We start from the raw sequence: 19,524 nt of genomic DNA, 5'->3' as shown, positions 1-19,524 counted from the left end.
TTTACGAGACACACCTTTCTTTGCCGCTGATAGGTGATGAAAGCAGCTGCAGGAAATGCAGTGCGGGTTAATTACAGGGGTGTCCCAGTGTGTTGAGTGTGGAGCAATGTTTTGTTTACAACTGAAGTCGCTACGGCTTCTTCTTCTACAATTCCAGGTATATTTGGTATAAATTGTGCATGTCAAAATAATTTATTCAGATCAAAAGTGTGATGCATGAGCACGCAAGTCCTAATCGGATCAATATTTTTAGGGTCCACAAACACAGTGCATCCAATCATAATTTTACTCCGAACTCTGATCGGATTAAATAAATGTTGTCCATGTAAACGCACACGTCTCCAACCTTTTGCGCCCCCTCCCCCCCCAAAATAAAACTATTGTATCCTTATTAACATAAAAAGAAAGAAATATACATCAACTTACAACAAAGAATAACTTTACCATTGATCTACAACATTAACTCATTAGCACAAAATATAAAACACTTTAACCTAGAAACCTAAAATGAAAACTAAATTGTGCTTATCAAAATGAGGAAGTCAGGATGAATGGCTATGATGAGCACGTTTTGCAGCACACAGCTTTTCAAAGCGGGGTTTGAAGCTCGATACTGCAACCCTCAGCTGCTGCTCAATGCTTAGCTCAGACCTGCACTCGGTTTTCAGTGTAGCGACGGCAGAGAAGCCAGTTTCACAAAGACGTGATGTTGCAAAAGGAAGAAGAACGCCCATGGCCTTCTGCCCCAGGAGTGGATACCGCCTCTCGACGCTCAGCCAGAACCCACTCGGCGTCTCCGACGCGAAGCTCAGTCTCAACGCGGAGTCAGACGTCAGGTCAATGAACTGGCCCTCCTCTGCAGAGCTGAAACCGGTTGGAGCCCGTGCGTTGAAAGGGTCTCTCACCCAGTCATACCGGGAGCTGCTTTCAGGGAAGTACTTCTTAAAGAAGCCCATCAGTGATGAAATGTGCTGCCTGACGCATGGAATCACTGCGGTGGAATCGTAGCCGGTCGCGTCAACAAACTCACGCAGGTTCTGGAATGACTCGGCACTCCCTTCCTCGAGCCGTCTGCCCCACATCGCCAGCTTTCGAGCGAAAGCGTTGATCTTGTCTGCGACCTGAGGGAGGTGTTTATCTCTCCCCTGAAGGTGCACATTGAGTTCATTTAGCCACCCATATATGTCACTCAGATAGGCCAGTTTCACCAGGAAGTTCTCGTCACCAAACTTCCTGGCGACCTCGTGCTCGTGCTCCTGCTCCAGAAACACTCGTATGGGCTCTCTGAGCTCAAACACTCGGGACAAGACGTTTCCTCGCGACAGCCACCGTGCTTCGGTGTGAAGCAGCAGCGCTTGGTGTTCGGCTCCCATCTCCTCACACAGAGCAGAGCGGACTCCCGCTGTCAGCGGGCTGGTCTTCATCAAAGTGACGACACCTACGATGTCGGTCATCACCTCACTGAATCCAGAGGAAGGGTGCGTTGAGGCCAGAGCTTCTCCGCGGATGACACAGTGAGTCCACTCCGCGTTAGGCGAGGCCTTTCTCACCAGGTCCCGGAGTCCGTCTCTCATCCCGGCCTCGGTCTGCGCAGCACCGCTGCAAACACCCACGCAGTTCTCCCACTCCAGCCCGTTCTCGGCCAGGAAGCAGTCCAGCGTGCTGAACAGCTCTTCCGCTGTGGCTCTGTCTCCGACAGGTTTACAGAAAAGTAGATCCTCACACAGGGAGCTCGTCGTGCCGAACCGGACGTAAGCGATGAACAAACAGGCTTCGGCTGTGGCTTTGTCGAGCTGTAAGGCGAAGCGTTTTCCTTTGAGGTTCTCTACGAGCTGCTCCTGGAGATCGATGGCGATGTCCTCAATGCGTCTGGAGACCGCGTCGCTGGACAGAGGGATGCTTTTTATTTTTGCAGCACTCGCGTCATCCAGCACGGCGGAGACCATGTCTACTACTGCAGGCAGGATCAGCTCCTCTGCTACGCTGTGGGGGAGTTTGCATTGAGCTATTTGGTACGCCACCTTGTATGACGCTAACAGTGCTAGCTGGTTGGCCGAAGTAGCAGCTACACGATGTTTAACTTCGTCGTATTTCCTCGTCTTTGCTCTCGACGGACCTGCCTTTGTCTCATCTCCGTCTCTTAAGGTTTTGTTCACTACTGCTGTTCATACGGCCTGCTCCGTGCTGTGTGTGCGCACTGCGCATGCCCCGTGCAGAAACACCAGATACTTCCTGCGCGCACTCGTTACAATCAGGGCGCCACTGCCACCTACTGTAGTGGATGTGCAATTACACTTTAATCTCTCCAGTGGCCTGTATTTCCAGGCCACTGGAGTTTACATAAATATCTTAATGTCAGACGTAACCTAAGTGATGAAAAACATGGTGACAATTTGTTTAAGCGGTGCATTTCAGTTCTTAGTGTTATTGGAGGACTTTCTGTTGTAAAATTGTTCAATGTCACGTAGAAAATCTAATTTCCGAAGTCACTGGCCCAACGAAGGGTGAAGCTGGAGCCATCTTGAGGTTTCAGTCGTCTCACCAGCAGGAAGCTCTGGGTTGCCCGAGGCAGATGGACGTCCGGTCGACTATTTTTAGCCGGTAACACTAACTTTCAACATCGATTCCTGCCAGTTTCACAACTTATAAAACATTTATAACCTCTTTGCCCAGTCACAATCACTTTAAATCATTGAAAGACAACAGCACTAGCTACAACTTTTACATTTTTATTGCTTTTTGAAGAGGAACAGTTGATTAATCAAACAGACCGAAGCCCATATCTTCGTCTGACTCTTCTGATTCTTCTTTCTTCTCTTCTTTTTTCTCTTCTGCTGAGAATAAAAATAAACAGTTAAACATGACATGCAGGTTTACAAGATCATTTCACAGCACTGGTTGAAATCAAAGTTAAACTGATCTCGGCTGCTGCTAGATCTAGTTACGGATTCAGCTTGTAGTATTTTGTGTTGTTATAGTGCAATGTAAAAGTGTCATTAAGAACTTCAACATCAGACACTAGAGGCATCCATTAACCCAGTCATACCAGGAAGAGCTTCTACATACCAGCAGCAGTTGCATCGCCAGCTCCAGAGACACCCCCTCCAGCAGCAGTGGGTGGCGCCACACCCCCACCTGCTGGTACAGAGGCTAACTTAGACAGGCCTGCAGAAAAAGGAAGGAGACGGTTTATTTTAATATCAAGTGTGACTCGTCTTCGTATGAATGTTTACTGCGGGGCCTTTACCGGAGTTCATGACTTCATTGATGTCTTTCCCATTCAGCTCACTGATGACCTGCCAAGAAAAGGAAATTTCAACTTCAGCAAGTTTCCCCTTTGGGGAAAGAAATCACAAGATGTTTTATTTTATTTTTTTACAATTGAACAGGATACCTTGTTTAAGCGTTGCTCATCGGCCTCAATGCCCACGCTGCCCAGTATTCCCTTGATGTCCTTTGCAGATGGGCTGGCGTTTCCACCGAGCACAGCCAGGAGGTAAGCGGCTACGTAACGCATTCTGGATGCAAGGAGACAAAAACGGCACGCAAAGAAACAGCGAAATATGAGATCACAACAACAACGCCCTGCCTTTGATTGCAGGTGGTCCTCACTTAATGACGACTGAGTTACGACGGGCTTCCCAAAATTAAAAGGGATCGCTGTTACGTCGAGCGGAATGCACTGGCTGCGGAGATGTGAGTGAATAAATGGAGTATGCATATACAAAACTAAAAAACCTTTTAGCACACAAACTGCCGACCAAGTTGTCGGCCAATGTGAGTTTCTTTAACGACGGACCCCTTCAAACTTCAAATGTAACACCGCTGGCAGGTGAGGGCCACCTGTAAACTGAAAGCTTGCGTATCTGGAGTCGACATTACAAAAACAAATCATCCAACAATAATAATAATAATAATAATACATTTTATTTATATAGCGCTTTTCCGAAAACAACAAATTAATAATTGAAGGTCGGGATGTCATCAATGAAACAAGTGAAGTTGCAACCAACAATTTCCAATCTATTATTCTGCGTTCTCAACGGATGGGTTTGAATGTAAAATGCATTGAATGGTTAATAAGTTCAGCTCCATCACAGTTTTATAATAAACTTGTTCAGAAAAACAAGGATTACTCACTTCGCATTTTTTGTTGTATATCGGGGATCATGATTCTGTTTGACAAAGTGCTATTATTCTTGAATTGGTACAAATGGACTCGTAACTCAGTGTCCACGATCACCACAGGGACGCTCGGGGATTTCATCACCTCGCGGGTGTAGCTTAACTTCTGACTCCACCTCTAATGCAACAAAGTGTAACGTAAACACTGTTAAGTACCCAGAATAGCTTAATAGCTTAATATCAGGAGCTGTCTGTGAAATAGTGAGTATTTGTGTATTTACGTAGAGTTTAGTTTGACGTTAGCTGCACTAATAACATCAACTGTCCGAATATTTGAAATATTTTTTTTTTTCAAACATGAGTTAGAACTTTGGGAAAGGTTGCTGTTTCGTACTCGATGATAACTGCTGTGAGCTGTGCGCCACACTAAAGACATTTTGAAAGCTAGCATGGCTAGCATAACTAGCATGGCGCCCGGAGTTTTCCTTCGCCAGCCCTCAGTGGGACTAAATGACATCATGTTTTTAATATTCAGACACAACTACCGAACGTGTTGAAAAGACAGCCATCGCCACACACTTTGTATTACTCACTTTTAAGTCTAAATAGACACGAAACGTCAAACACGCCAGGCAAACCGGAAGAGAGAAGGCGGTGGTACCGGAAATGATAAGAGTGGGACGTATCGCTCTGATTGGTCTGATTCGGAAGGGAGAGGGACACGTCATCATGTCGATAAACCAATGAACAACTGGATAGATGAAAATACTGGTTTCACGGGGTGCTCATGAACTCGTCATCATTATCATTACGTCACTGTCATCAAACGAAAACAAACAAAAAGTCTAAGACTACATGGCCACAAGAAAGCAGGCAATTATATGTAATTTGTCTCCAACGACATTTCTGGTGTTCTTTTCTAGATAGAAAATATCTAGATCTTTTCGTTTGATCTGTAAATTCCTCTAGTCTAGTAGTTGTACACAGAAATGGTAAATGGACTGCACTTCACGCTTTTCCACATTTTGCAGTGCCCAAAGCGCTTTAGAATTTTGGCCTGTGATGACATATTTTTACATTGCTAGCCTTTTAATTGCAAGCAGCTAATACATAACGTAATATTATAATAAATGTATTCTGATTCAGTAAGATTGTACATATTTATTGATTTTCTGTAAACACTTATCCTGCTTAGGTTTGCAGGGTGGATTTGATCTCGGGATCCTCTTGCTGCAAGACAACAGTTCTGCTCACTCTGTCGCCATGTTGCCTTAGAGACTAATCTCATGAGATCCTAATTTAACAGCCCCAAACATGCTTAAATTGATTCTTACATGGTTCTAAATATATAAATTTACATTGTACAACACTATAACATTTTCCCTAACTAAAAATTCCCAAATTAAATATGTTACGGTAAATATAAAGCTGAGATACACATGTCACTGGTATCGGACTGAACATAGCATAAAATGTGCACATGACAAATAATGACTTGGTTAATTTCATCCATTATTTATTTCCATCAATTCAGCATCAAATATAAAGATTTAGATATTACCGCATCGCTAATTCACATGCAGCTATAAATTGATTCTTGTAATATGTTATATCACATGTCCAAATAAAAGAGTAGAAAATGCACAAAAGGTCACATATATGTTAAACCTATTAACAATCTACAATTCAAACAACTCCTCCTGTCTCTCGCCGGTCGAGAGCCAGTTGAAGAGAGAGATCGCCGAGTCGGACACAAAGGCTGCGATCTTCTTCACATTCGTCACATACCACATTTTATAGGCAAACTCTCCCAGAAACACAAAGACGAGAATGACCAGGAGCCCTAGAAAGATGCGGTCCATATAATACTGAGCCTTTTCTCTGAAGGTCCACTGCTCCCATGGTAGCGCTCGCCTTGCTTCGGTGTATTTACTGAAGTGTAACAAGGATTTCTGCTCGTCATCCAGCTCTTCCTCTTGGACGTCAAAGGCTTGGTCGTCCTCCTCTCTGTCTGTGCTGGCCATTTTACAGCTGCTCAATGCTGTAAATGACATGTTGTTGTTTTTCTTCAGGTATTTGCTCATGATAAACGAATCACATGCAGCGCTCAGTTACTTCTGTAAAGCTTGGTAAACCTTTGCCACAGACATTTTACAACTGTGCGAGATCTTACCTCAAAGAAGATAAATCTACACTGAAGATGAGATTCGGTAGAAAATCCCTGCTTGTTTTTCTTTCTTTTTTACCTCTTTGCTAAACCATGTTTGTGTCCCTAATATTCTGTAGACCAGCAGTCAGAGAAGTGCACAATGAGAAGGCTAGTTATGCAGCACCTACCTCTCTAAGATGAAGGCTGGGAATTAGGAAACACTCAGCAGTTTCAAATCCCTTAGCCAGGATTAAGGTGACAGATGGTAGAATACGTCTTGATGTGTTTGTGCAGGAGGGACAGACAGACCAGACAGAGGGTGATGGTTTAGAATGATCTCAAGTGGCCACAGCATATCTGGCAGGGGTCATAAACCTCCCTCTAGTCCTCACTGCAGTATGCATGCAAAACCCACATATTAAGTGGCAAAAATGATTCAGTTTTAAAGCCAGATTAGATAATCGTATGAGTGGAGGTGGCGTGACACCAACTGGAGCCCGTCAATCTGATGACAAAGCAGAGCTGACACAGCTTTACATTATTTCACGATAATGTTCTACAGGGAATTTGCTCAAAAGATAAAAAAGCCATTTTAACCTTTAGCCAGAGCAATTAAAGAATGTCTCAAACTAGCTGGATTGGCTGAAGAGGTTCCCGCAACATGTGATTAAAAAGTAGTGGCTATAGATTGCTTTGATGGTGCCAAAATCCTGTTTCATTTTCTTTCGCGATTGTGTTCTGAATGTGTCTCCAGAGGAGGGCCGTTTCATTTCTCTGTTTTTTTTGAATGGCTTTCTGTGACAAAAATGAAGACATGCAAATCGGAAGGCGTATAAATACTCACACGAACAGAAAACAGTGAAGGGGACGATGAATCCAACTTGCTCCAACGATCTCCTGAGAGATTCATTGTGGCTCCATCAGGAGGTCAAATTTTTCATCACCTCTGTTAAGGAGCTTAAGTGATCAATTAATAATTTTTTTAATTCTGTCTAGCAAGTGACAGATGTTCGTGAAAGTTGGTGGGATACAAACTGAATACAAACACGCCCCTAATAAAGGCGTTTCATGAGCCACTGAGGTCCTTTGTTGTGCATGTTAACAGCAAATATCATGCTCATGCCGCTGTGCAATCAGAGCGCTGCAGCCCCTGCGACAGCTTCACGTCCACTTTAACCGCCAGAGCTGGCGGGCTGGTGGGGCACGGAGTGGGCTCTGTGGGTTTGCATGACATGCAGCGGTGTGCAATCTGGATCAGCGTGACACGGAACCTCTTAATCCTGAATGCATAAACCATTGGGTTGAGCGCCGAGTTCACATGGGACATGAAAATGCCCGTGTAAGTGACGAGTTTGGGTATGGAACACTTTGGACAGAAAAAGGTGATGCAGTTGATGATGTGTATCGGCAACCAGCACACGGCGAAGAGGAACACCACCAAGGCCAGGGATTTAGCGAGCCTCAACTCTTTCTTGTAGTACCTTTCCCGGTCACTCGTCGCTTCGGCACGTCGGTTAAGCTGGCGCCTGATCACTCTGAAAATCTCTGCATACAGCGCAATCATGATGGAAAGTGGCACCACCACCCACCCAAAGAAATTAAAGTACACCATATAGTCCATCCTCATGACAGTGGTGAATTCACAGACAATGTCGCTGGAAATGCTGAGGTTCCCCTGAACGTCGTGGTTATTCCAGCCAATCATTGGAACCAAGCCAGCGAGGAAGGAGAGGATCCAGCACAGACAAACCGCCATGTCAGCCCTCCTCTGGGTCACCGTGGTGATGTATCTGAGCAGGGTCATTGGGAAAGAAATGAAGACGGGTTTTAGAATCACCTAAATGAACACATGCATGATGGTGGACTGCTATCCGCGGCTTTTCTCATCAGGATAAAATCGTTCAACCAAAACGTTGAATCAACAAGCAAGGAAAAATCGCTTAACAAATTGCTCCTCTGTCAGCTAATTAAGTGGACCGGAACAATTTGATTCACTTAAAAGCAAAGCATGTCCAACGTATTGATCTACATTAAACCTGGAAATGATATAAAGCGCCATGCCGGGCATCAACCTCATCGTGATTGACTGTCTGTGTCTGAGAGCACACATTTGTTTCCCTCTCTGATGCTCAAAGAACTCAAATGTGAGACAAGGAGCCGCTGGTTCTTGTGCTTTAATTCTGTCTTTCTAGCAATAGTCTTGCAACATAAGAAATAAGCTTATCAGTGAGGTTTCCGGTTTGAGGGGGGCGGTTCTGACAGCAATCTAAGATAAAGTTACGCAAGTTGATTTGCCTTGTATGACACCATAATCTGCTGTTATCTGGTGACAGTGCATTTATCCTGATATCAGGCGGATGAATATCAAAGACTTTGGATCATAGATTACTTTCAGCATTGCACTTGACTGAAATCATGTCCGTTTCCTGTTGCTCTCATTCGTGAATAATTAATCATCCTTACCATAAATCATAATGAATGCAACAGCTACATTCTCGCTATATAAATCTTTTCTCGACATTTCTCTTTCAACATTAGTCCCACAAAAACATCAACCAAACGAATCCGTTTTTTACGACACCCATTAAACCCAATTTGCATCTTTTGCGAAGGAACGTGCCGCCGGCCGGTTTGAAACCCCGCTCCTCCTCCTCACCTGATTGGAATCTTAACTCGCAACCACCGGTCGATGGCAATGGCCAGCAAGGAAAGGATTGAGCTCTGTGTGATGATCAGCAGCAGGCACGAGAGGAAGAGGCAAGTGTAGAACTGAGTGTTGAATCCCAGGCTGATGATGATGGCCAGCGGGATGACCAAAACCCCCACGGCGATGTCGGCCACAGCCAGGGACACTATAAAGGAGAAGGTGGTGTCTCGGAGGGCCCGGTTCACACACACGACCAGCACCACCAGCACGTTCCCCAGGACAGATGCAAGGGCTATCGCTAACTCAATGGAGATGTAGGCCATGTCCACGCTTTCTCGAGGCTTGACGCCAGGAGAGGAAGACATCCTTACTGTTCGGGTCCCCCTCATGAGAGCCGGTTGTTGAAGCCTTTAGCCTCCACTAAAAACATCTTCCTCGAGCTGAAGTCACTGCACTTTCTCTGTTGGCCACATTCGCACCATGAGCGACCCCTGTGCTCAGAAAGGATGTTAGATGGTTAATCCTCAGCATGGTGGCCACAATATTCTGGGCACGAGTGCACCACCGCTCTTCTACGTGCTTCCACTCTCTCTGACTCAGTCTCTGAATAAAATAAATAAAATAAAAAAAGAGTCATAAAATGAAGGGGAGGGACTTCGCTCTCTGCAGCGCCACACTCCCTCTCCATCTGTGGCTTTGGAGCAAATGGAATCTGTATATAATAACTCAATGCATTTTATAAGCTCTCAGCAGAAGAGGATTTTGTGTTTTATATCTTATTATTTAGCAATGTCAGCTTTTAAATTAATAATAAATATAAAATGTCAAATACATGTTGGAGACAAAGAGTCAATATTTATAGTTTCTACATCGGGCATTGCAGAGACAACATTGTCAGTCCCCAATTACAACTTCTTGGTTCCAATTCTTTGTTAACTTTGCGTATAATAACTGTTTTGAAATCATATTTATTTTTGAAATAAAGACATTAATATGTTTCATTTCATGTATTGTTTTATTTCCAGAATGATATAAACAGATGTACAATACAACATAATGCAGCAAACACTTAGCAGTCCATGTATTTTGACGTAGCTGCTAGCGCCCCTTTCCCCTAACACAGTCTTATATATATATATAATTGCTGTCAATCTAGCAGCACTTATGAAACCTTATGAAACAGTGAGCAACTCCAGCCGCCATCTGAGGCGCTGATAGCCACTAAATTTGACAAGGAATCAAGGAATCTTTATTGTCAATTTATTATCACCATGAAAGGAACGACATTTGCACTCTGGTCCTGGTTAGGAGGAGTAAGAAAAATAAAAAAGACAGAATCACTTAAACAATTGACAAATATTAAAAATATACTTAAACAGAAATTGCACAATTAAAAAATAACAGCCTAAACCTCCTCCAATCGCAGTATACAAAAGAATTGTCCAACAATGAGTACTCAAGTCACGGTATTTACTCACTAACCAGTTTGTCCCTGGTCATATATCTAATGATCAGATATGATAGTAGGATTTTCTCTCATTATGAAATCAGATTATGCAGATAAAATATTTTCACAGCCTCCCTCTTTGGCAGGAAACACACTCCTTATGCATAAATATCCAATGAATGCATAAGTGGGCATCTGTAATGTTGCTGTTAGATCTAGCTCTTTGTGTTTCGTCTGTGTCATGTGAATCAATTGTTAGATTACATTACTTTCAGCAAGATTGAATTGCCTGCTATTTTATGGCCGACTGACACTAAGTGCGCTCATGTTCCCCCTCCCTCATGAAGCATCATTATGGGAGGGTCATTTAGAGTTGTGACAGACCGTCCATCTGCTACCATTAGTAAAAATATTATTTCTGCATGGCATTTTAAACTATTAACCTTTTTAAATAAAGCATGTCAAACACTTGGAACAACTATGATGTTTGAACTAACAGATTGGAAAAGAGTTCTAATACTTGTTTTCACCACGTGATTTAAGCCTTTAAAGTGAAATGTGGACTCTGCAGGATAAACTGCATATTTGAATTAGGTCCAAAAGTTCAGGTACATAAAAACACTTAATGTAATTGTCTGTCTGAGTACGAGAAGATTTTGGCAGCAAATATCACTGAGCAAGCAATCAGTAAGATGGTGTCAGGTTGCTGAAGGAAGCAGATTCAACATACAGTATTACCTCGACACACGAGCGTTCCGAGATACGAGCACGCTTCCAGACGCTGATGCTAGATGGTCGAGGGCGCTTCACTCGTTCAGTGATTTTCGCTGTATCTGTGAATAATTGTTAGAATATGTGAAGGTTCAAAAGAAAGCGAGTGGTAAGGATGGCAGTGACAAGAAAAAACCCCTGATGACAATGGATATGAAGCATGAAATTATAGGTCAACATGACCGTGGTGTCGGCGTAAGTGATTTGAGCGGAATACATCGATGATATGTTCAATCCTCAAATAGAAGGAGACTATCAAGAACATTTAGCCTTCCAAAGACACAACTACTATGTCTAAGTTTATGTAAGTGTACGTGTAAAGGTACAATTACTGTATAAAATGTGTACGTACCATCCAACTCTCTCTGCCTCCCTCCTCGCACGGCACACCGCAATTAGCTGTCTGACTCGGAGGTGAAACTCATAATAAAACACCATTTTTATTACATTATTACTGTATATAATTTATGATTGTTTTGTGTGTGTTTGTGTGTGTGCATATAGCAAATTAAAAACTGGAAGGGATTAATTATTTTTCAGTGATTTTATAAGGGAAAAATTGATTTAACATACGAGACTTTGAGTTACGAGCTCGGTCCAAGAATGGATTCGTCAAGGAAATAATGTGCTTGTTCAGCCTGAGGACCTTTTCCTTTCTGTTAAAGAAAGCATGGACTCGGTTTGGGGTCTTGGGTCATTGCCTATAACAATTCAAGCTTGTTAGACCAAGGCCCCATTATTTTTCGTTTTTTTCTCTCCCGGTTCTCCAGTTTTCTCCCACCTCCACAAACATGTGACCCCCCCCCTGGGTTTACCCCACCTCTCGCCTGCAGCTATCTTAGGCTCCAGTAAAACCCGTGTTTGGATGAAGACAAGATGTTTGCGGTTGTCTCGTTCACAAACGTTTTGAAACAATTTCTTTTGAATTTGTCATCTTTGTCAATATTGCAAAAACTCTCCCCTTTTTTTGTTTTGACGGAATAATAACCGTTACTCTACATATGTCATTATTAATGGCCATATATTCCTACATATAATTTCATCTTCTGATATTCCTCAACAGACAACTGGCTTTGATTGCACCACACAGCAAACCATTTTCCATAAACACAAGTAATGAATTTCATTACAGTCTGGCAGGGATCTGCTTGCATATGAGGATACTTCATCAAGAAGGATAATGGGATACAGGGATTCCACGTGAAACTTGAATTACCGGTTCCAATCATCAAAACAGAAAAAATAAAACACTCTACATATCCGCACTGAGCTTCCCAGTTTAATGCAAAATGTATTTCTTGTAACTTCTTGTTCAGTACGTTCACCTCCTATCTGATGTCAACATGAAAGTCCGTGAGCAATTTTGGGATCTCATCCTTCTCCATGAAGTTCTTTCACTTCTGCTTTTCCCCTGCTGAGCCAACATACCTTTGCTGAAGTAGAACACATCCTCATATGCAGACTCTATTTCCTTCTAAAAGGCTTGTGTTGTGGAAACTAAAGGGGGATAAAGCTAATGAGTCATGCAATGAAGTTATCGGAAAAGATTCCTCAATCTTGAAAAGGAAATTGTACCACCACTTTCATGTGGATGATGCCGTTGTGATAGGGATCAATCACGTGTGCACCCGGTCTAAAACTGACCTGACTGAATTCAGAACTAAGAAGGGATTTGAAACTGACTGAAGGGACCGAAAAATAAAACGTACTGACTTTGCCATCAATTGAGGAAACGTGAACATATCAATGCAGCATTTTTCCTGCCTTAGAACAATTCTTGTTAGAGAAGTAAGGGTGAAAATAATCAACTACTGTCTAAACCAAAAAGAAGAAAGATGGTAAACAGTGTATTTACAGTCACAGCTCGGCCTCTATTGCTTGAGAAGGACACACAACACATAAACCTTTCTCCTCATCATCATGTCCACCAGATCTCTCAATCCTACACTCTTCTATGCCCTCTTCTCTTGCTGCTGTTACGACCGGCCTAGGGGAACCGGTACATAGCATGGAGGATTGCTCCCCTCTCCCCCCCCCCCACACTCCCAAGGATGACCAATGCCACACAGCTGCAACAAAATATCATTTTTTTAAGACAAACGGTAGTAATAGGCTTCAGGGTGACTCCTGACATTTACATTCTTTGAAACGTTTTGATGCAAACCATTACAAGTTTGAAAAAAAAAGAAGAAATGCAATGTGGTGAAGACTTCCTTAAAGGTTTCGCAATACCGAGATGAATGATAAGTAGAACAGCTCGCTGGGGCTTCCATTCAGACACTCACTTCAGTCTCAACTCTATCGTCTTTCAGAGCGCAGGAAGAGAAATGGATGTGGGGGCAATCATCTACACTTTCCTGGAGGTGCTCATCGCTGTTGGCTGCTGTCTTGGTAACATGCTAGTTATTTTGGCGCTGTGGACCAGTAAAAGCATTCAGCAGCCCACCTTCTGCCTTATCATCTGCCTGGCTGTGGCTGACTTCATGGTCGGCTGCGTGGCCATCCCGATGGCTGTGTTAGTGGACGGACGAGTGGAGACTTCATTCCACGGGTGTGTCTTCATCAGCTGCGTGGTGATCTTGTCGACCCTAGTGTCAGTTCTGTCTCTTGCAGCTATTGCCGTGGACAGATGCCTGCGGGTGGCCGTCCCACTCAGGTGAGGTCATTCAGACAGAATATTGTATTCTGATCTGCTCGTTTTGCAGTTTTATCTTCATATTTCATTCAGTATCATTTAAATGAAAAGATTTTCATCAAATCCTTTTTAGTACTTTAAATTATTTAATTGTATAATTTTACATTGGTCATAACACACAAGTGCATAATAGAGAATTGATGATAATGAACATGTTGCTTTCCTTTAGGTACAAAATGACTGTAACACAGAGGCATTCTTGGTTTGTGGTCGCTGCATGTTGGCTTGTTGCCGTACCGCTGAGTTTTGCTCCCATGCTTGGATGGAATAACCACGATGCCTTGTCCAACTCTACTGTTGTCTGCCGGTTTATAACGGTGATCCCCATGTCCTACCTGGTTTACTTCAACTTTTTCCTGTGCACGTTCATCCCTCTGCTGGTAATGACTGTCTTGTACGGCTATATTTTCTGCACAATTAGAGCAAGCCTTCGCAAGAAAGCAGGCAACGGCTTCCAATTCCAGTCTCAAAGCTACTTAAGGAAAGAGAAAGAGCTGGCAGCATCTCTGTCTCTGGTCTTGGCGCTGTTCGCCCTGTCATGGCTCCCTCTTCACATAATGAACTGCATCGCTTACTTCGGTGGACCCGGCGATGTCCCAGTGGCAGCTTTCTACGCTGGCATCCTGCTGTCTCACGCTAACTCAGCTGTAAACCCAGTTGTATACGCATTTAAAATACAAAAGATCAGGACAGCATATGTGAAGATCTGGAGAAAATATATTGTATGTAGGGAAGAAAAGCAAGCGTTGCAGACGAGCCAGACGACAGACAACAACATCAGCAGTAATGTGGATCAGTGTGGCTGAAAGTCAGAGCCGGAAAAAACAGACTTTCCTGCACTTCCTCATACTTAAGGACTAAGTCAGTTGACTAGAGAATTGTATTTAAATTTAAGAATTTGACACATTGTGAGCACGGAGAAGAAAATCAGATGCTGCATGTGAAATATATTGGAATCCAAAAACTACCTTCAAATGGATAAAAACAAAACTCCAAAGAGCCATATGCACTGAAAAGATTCAGAATTATTGTGTTTTTCTGTCATGTACATGTACTGTGGCATGCTACGCACACATGTAGTGGAGCATATCTGTGTTTCCCAGTGTGCATTGTGAAATCTGTCAAGCAGCAAATACTTTCATTTTTTTTCATATTTTAGTTCTGTTTCTGTAGCAGTTCAAGTTTTTCATCATTCAGTCCACATGAATTTACCTAAATAGCTAATACAACTTTTACATTGGAACAACACGCAGACATTTGAAGTGTCATTATCATATCTCCATAATGATTCCCCTTTGTAACAAGCCATTAAAGCCATCACTAATATATCTCTGTCTTCATCTCGGCCATTGTATTGCTTTACAGGTACATTCTGTAGATACTGATGTTACCAGGTGAAGGATTTCCTGTGAGAACCTCTGTATAATTTACTTCCTTTAATGATACAGTTGTAAATTGTACAGTATTTAATAAGCAAGAAGCTGAATTTAACCTGTGTTCGTTTATGAATACAGTCCTCCCTCGTGTGTTTACTTCCTGCTGAACAGTTTATATATATATATTCCATATACATACATACCGGTATATATATACATATATGTGTTAATGAGAAATGCAGCTATGTGACATGACAGTTCCATATTTGAAAAAGAGAACCAGTCATAATTGTCTATCTTACTTCATGTATTAATAAGATATACCTTTGTAAACGTGTATTCTTTGAAAGCATTTTTTGAAAGTTCACCATACGTTTTAAATTTACCAACATTTACAAGATATTAAAGCAAGTTCTACTTTACATTTACTGAAAGAGAAGTGAAGCCCAGTAACTAGCAGCCGAAACGCAGCCGATTCAGTGACTCAAACATTCACTTTCACATTACAGGCAACAGATAGGAATATTAAATGTAGATTATTTTGGTTTTATTTCTTTATTCATGTGAAAAATCAGAGTAACAAGAAGCATTCCGAGTCACAACCTACTTTAACACAATGCTGGTGCAGATTTCATGTCATGTGTATCTCACAAATAATCATCCTGATTCTTAAGAGCTATGCTAAAACGCTACTGCTAGTGAGAAGAAAAAAGAGAACTCTTAAACTAAGCCGTGGTTTCATGAGTGAACTTCGGCAACCACGGCGGTCCGTGTTTGACAAGTAACATGTTGAGAGACTCTCATCAAGCCATGCATGTATGTGTTCATTTCAGGTAAGTCAGTACTTATTGCTCATGTAAAAGTATCTGAATAGTGCATTTCTAGTTAGATAAATATGTTCTATATTAATCTGTCTTTAGAAACAATGCCTGCAGCATGCTGCTGACTGACTGCTGACCATCAAATACTGTACTGGTGCACCGGTTATTTCCCAGACACAATACCAGCTCGCAGCTACGTTTAGCCTCAGAATGCAGGGTGATTCTGGTTCCAGACCCGCTGCGACTGTCCCACAGCTTCATGCATTTCCACAGTGATAACTGTCCTCGGCCACGAGATGGCATCATGGCGCTTTCATCACTCGCTCGGCGTGAAGGAGTTTTGATCCAGGAACTTATTGTAACCCTCAAGGAAGGTAATGGACTGTATAGTTATCCCTTGAGTAGGAATGACTCCATCCTACAAACTATACAACCTACTACCTCACCTTGCTAGGCTCAACATCGGGCACCAATGAATAGCCATAAAAACAAATAATGTAAGAAAATCATAAGTTGGCATTTTGTATTCCCATCAATGTTCCTTTATCCGCAGGCTTTCACGCACATGCAGATCAACCTGTCTCCTTAGGAAAGACAGTAGACTGTATAGTTATCTCAGAGGGAGGCGTCCAACCCCACAACTATTCAATCTACTACCTCAGCCTTAAGGACAGATGCCTTTGCGGGTAGCCGTGGCAACATGGCAGTCAAACTGTGGGACAAAGTAGAGAGTTAAAAAGAAAGAGAGTTTTCACATGAGAGCTAAACAATAGGATTTATTTTCACACGTGTTTGTTTGTTACCATACCGCATCGTGTGGTATCATACCCCCAAGATGATCACCAAAATGTAATCATCTCTTCCTTGTAGCATTCCCAACATATCCTGAAAATGTCAGCATGAGTCGTCCACCCCTTTTTGAGTTATGTTGCTAACAGTCAGACAAACAAACCAACGCAGGTGAAAAAATAAACAGGTAACAAATATTAAATATTATATATCAGGAAGATAAAGATAAGGGGGTGGATCCACAACGTTTTCCCTAGTTTCTGTAAAATTACAAGATGTGATATTTTTCCAGGATTATGCAAACACTACTCAACAAATCTCCACAGAACTTTTTGGATGGGCGGGGCCAGGAATGCTAATCAGATGTGTCGACCCGTTGGGTTTTGGCAGCAGAATTGTATTTAGTGGTTGCTAAACAAATTAAGCAGACCTTTAAACAATGTACGGTTTGTTTCTTTTGATTTTGTGTGAAAAATGAATGATTCATTTTAACTATACACAATTTGGACTCTTCTGTCTCTACACACCTGAAACTACAGGACGGTGCACCAAAACGTTTTTGGAGATATTTCAATAAAGAAACAAAAGGTTTGACTTCAAAAAAAGTGCCCCTTTTGCTCTGATTGAACGGCACTTGAACGCTAATGAAAAGGAGTCTGCACTGTGCCAGCTGGAGTCTGGGACAGAAGCTGTCTGGACCATGAATGGAGCCCTACATTGGCTGAGCTGATCGAGCCCAGACGCTGCAAGAGTAGGCAGCGGTCAACCCAGGCGAACGCTAGGATGGTTTGCATAAATTAGCATGAGAACCATGGTCGCTGAAAAGCGGCCGGGATATGCATTAACATTCTGAATTCATCTTTGGCCTAATTAATGTTGACAGTGATTGAAACGTTTTGGCAGGCTGTGTGGCCGTCGTGCCGGCCGGGCAGAGAATGGAAGGCCTGAACGGAGATGTTGAATTAATTAGACTGGCATAAAACTTTTCTAACTGATAGTCCAGGCTCACGGGGAAGGAGTGCGAACCGGACGGCGTTGACCTATTTACGTAAGGAAAGCTGTGAGGACGACAAAGAAAAGTTGTAGTTTTAATACTGGGTCAAACATTGATAGCCTCCGGGATTATTCATTTGCAGGACGAGCGAAGGTTTATCCACCCAGAGTTATTCTAATTTGTTAGACTGGTAAGCTTAAATATGGACGGAGATAATACAATTCAAATGTTGCTGTTTTCCTTTGCGTTATCCTGAAGTCAGATATTATCTCATAACTAATGCTGTTTTATTCTTCAGTCAACAATAACCAACCAGTGTGTTTCTCAGAATAATCCCTGCTCGAAATAAAAACTTCAGTGCTTTTATTAGTTATCAACATTCAGTCTATTTCAAACATACATTATATATATCTTCTATACTGTATATATATAGTCATTCTTACCTTGATCGTTTCCAAATCTCTTGATCATGATTGTGCATTGACATTTTTAATACAAAAACCTTTCGCCGCCTTCATTGTAAGTCCTTATGGGTGGGTAAACTTGCAGCCGTGAACTACAGCAAATGTTAATCTATTTTTCTTCAACCCAGAAATGCTGTTTTTTTTTATTTTCAATCTATTATCAAGATGCCTGTGTTAAAAAAATAAAAATAAAAATAAAATAATGGCTCCTCTGTTGCAGAGTGTACTGAAGGAATGATGTAACAAATCCACGACCTTGATGTAAGACTCAACTCAAGCACGATCGGCATAGCGTCGACACGCCATTCACCGTTGCTTCAGTAAGAGATGCCTCGACCCGTCCGACACGGCGGTGAACATTCAGCTTAGTTAAGATCCACGTTGCTGAACAAGAATTTAGACAAAGCCACAAAAAGAAAAACAGACGGCGGTGTTGGTCCATGAAGATCGACGGAATACGGAGGGGGGGCGACAAGGAGGGGGAAAAAATCTGAGGTTGGTTGTCTGATGCAGTGCTCGCCAATATTTGGTGCCAAGAAATGGGCATTGTCTGCGTGCCAAGCAGAATCTCAATGAGACAAAAATGGGGTTGATGTCGGTGGATGCAGCATGGCAGAACTCACCGCCGAGGGGGCGGGGGGGGGGAGGAGAATATTGGCAGTGAAGCAATGAGAGGATGCCATGTCAGAAAGGGGGTATGATACCACACAATGCGGTATGATGACATCGCACGCCGTCCATGACTCAGGGCAGCGTGCTATGTCAGCTCGGGGAGCCCACATCTATAGATGGGGCCATTGTTCCACCAGCAGACTGTACATATGTTCCGTACGAGGTTTCAGTTTAATTAAATCATCTGTGCTGCATCCTGTTTAATGAAGTCAGGCGAAGTCACACGCGTCCATTGTAGTCCATTGAGACTGCAATGTTCAAATTGAAATGCGATTTTATCGGTTCATGCATCAACTGAGCTATGCTTTATATTTGATCATAAAAAGTACTTGCAACTTGATTACAGAAAGGTATTCCTTATCCTGCCCACCTATACACTGATTTTGTATTTGAGTACATTTTGTACAGAGAGAACTCTGGATCTGTGTTTTAATCCAACGATGCCTTCATTTCGAACCAGGCTGAGAGCCACTGAACTACACGTTTCAATATTTAGTCTGAATTGGGAGGGAAGTGACCCCTACTGTGTATCGAGGGGTTTGCTTTTTCTGCTTAGGCCCTCAATTACAACTTC

General features: G+C 42.5%; 4 protein-coding genes across 5 annotated transcripts; 1 reads left to right on the top strand and 3 right to left on the bottom strand.

Annotated features, from left to right (window-relative positions):
- Positions 1-542: 542 nt before the first annotated feature.
- On the bottom strand, positions 543-1,946 carry LOC137898038 (zinc finger BED domain-containing protein 5). Its single transcript, XM_068742033.1, has one exon. The coding sequence runs from the start codon at positions 1,944-1,946 to the stop codon at positions 543-545; it is 1,404 nt and encodes a 467-aa protein (XP_068598134.1).
- Positions 1,947-2,713: 767 nt separating this feature from the next.
- LOC137898360 (large ribosomal subunit protein P2-like) lies at positions 2,714-4,825 on the bottom strand. 2 transcript variants are annotated; one of them, XM_068742387.1, is made up of 5 exons: positions 4,719-4,825; positions 3,395-3,518; positions 3,248-3,296; positions 3,067-3,165; positions 2,714-2,834 (listed from the first exon to the last, which is right to left on the bottom strand). In XM_068742387.1, the coding sequence occupies exons 2-5, from the start codon at positions 3,515-3,517 to the stop codon at positions 2,758-2,760; spliced, it is 348 nt and encodes a 115-aa protein (XP_068598488.1). In that variant the 5' UTR covers position 3,518; positions 4,719-4,825; the 3' UTR covers positions 2,714-2,757. The 2 variants fall into 2 exon arrangements, with proteins under 2 accessions (XP_068598488.1, XP_068598489.1); XM_068742388.1 differs by having other exon boundaries at positions 2,714-2,831.
- A 2,566-nt stretch (positions 4,826-7,391) lies between these two features.
- On the bottom strand, positions 7,392-9,286 carry LOC137898037 (adenosine receptor A1). Its single transcript, XM_068742032.1, has 2 exons — positions 8,931-9,286; positions 7,392-8,064 (listed from the first exon to the last, which is right to left on the bottom strand). The coding sequence occupies exons 1-2, from the start codon at positions 9,284-9,286 to the stop codon at positions 7,392-7,394; spliced, it is 1,029 nt and encodes a 342-aa protein (XP_068598133.1).
- Positions 9,287-13,442: 4,156 nt separating this feature from the next.
- LOC137898858 (adenosine receptor A1-like) lies at positions 13,443-14,851 on the top strand. The gene is made up of 2 exons (XM_068742912.1): positions 13,443-13,795; positions 14,004-14,851. Exons 1-2 carry the CDS (start codon positions 13,467-13,469, stop codon positions 14,638-14,640), a joined length of 966 nt encoding a protein of 321 aa, XP_068599013.1. The 5' UTR covers positions 13,443-13,466; the 3' UTR covers positions 14,641-14,851.
- The last annotated feature ends 4,673 nt before the right edge of the window (positions 14,852-19,524 follow it).

The sequence above is a fragment of the Brachionichthys hirsutus genome, chromosome 8 (genome assembly GCF_040956055.1).
Source record: "Brachionichthys hirsutus isolate HB-005 chromosome 8, CSIRO-AGI_Bhir_v1, whole genome shotgun sequence".
Classification (NCBI taxonomy): Eukaryota; Metazoa; Chordata; class Actinopteri; order Lophiiformes; family Brachionichthyidae; genus Brachionichthys; species Brachionichthys hirsutus.
This window is presented reverse-complemented; position numbering and strand designations above follow the sequence as displayed.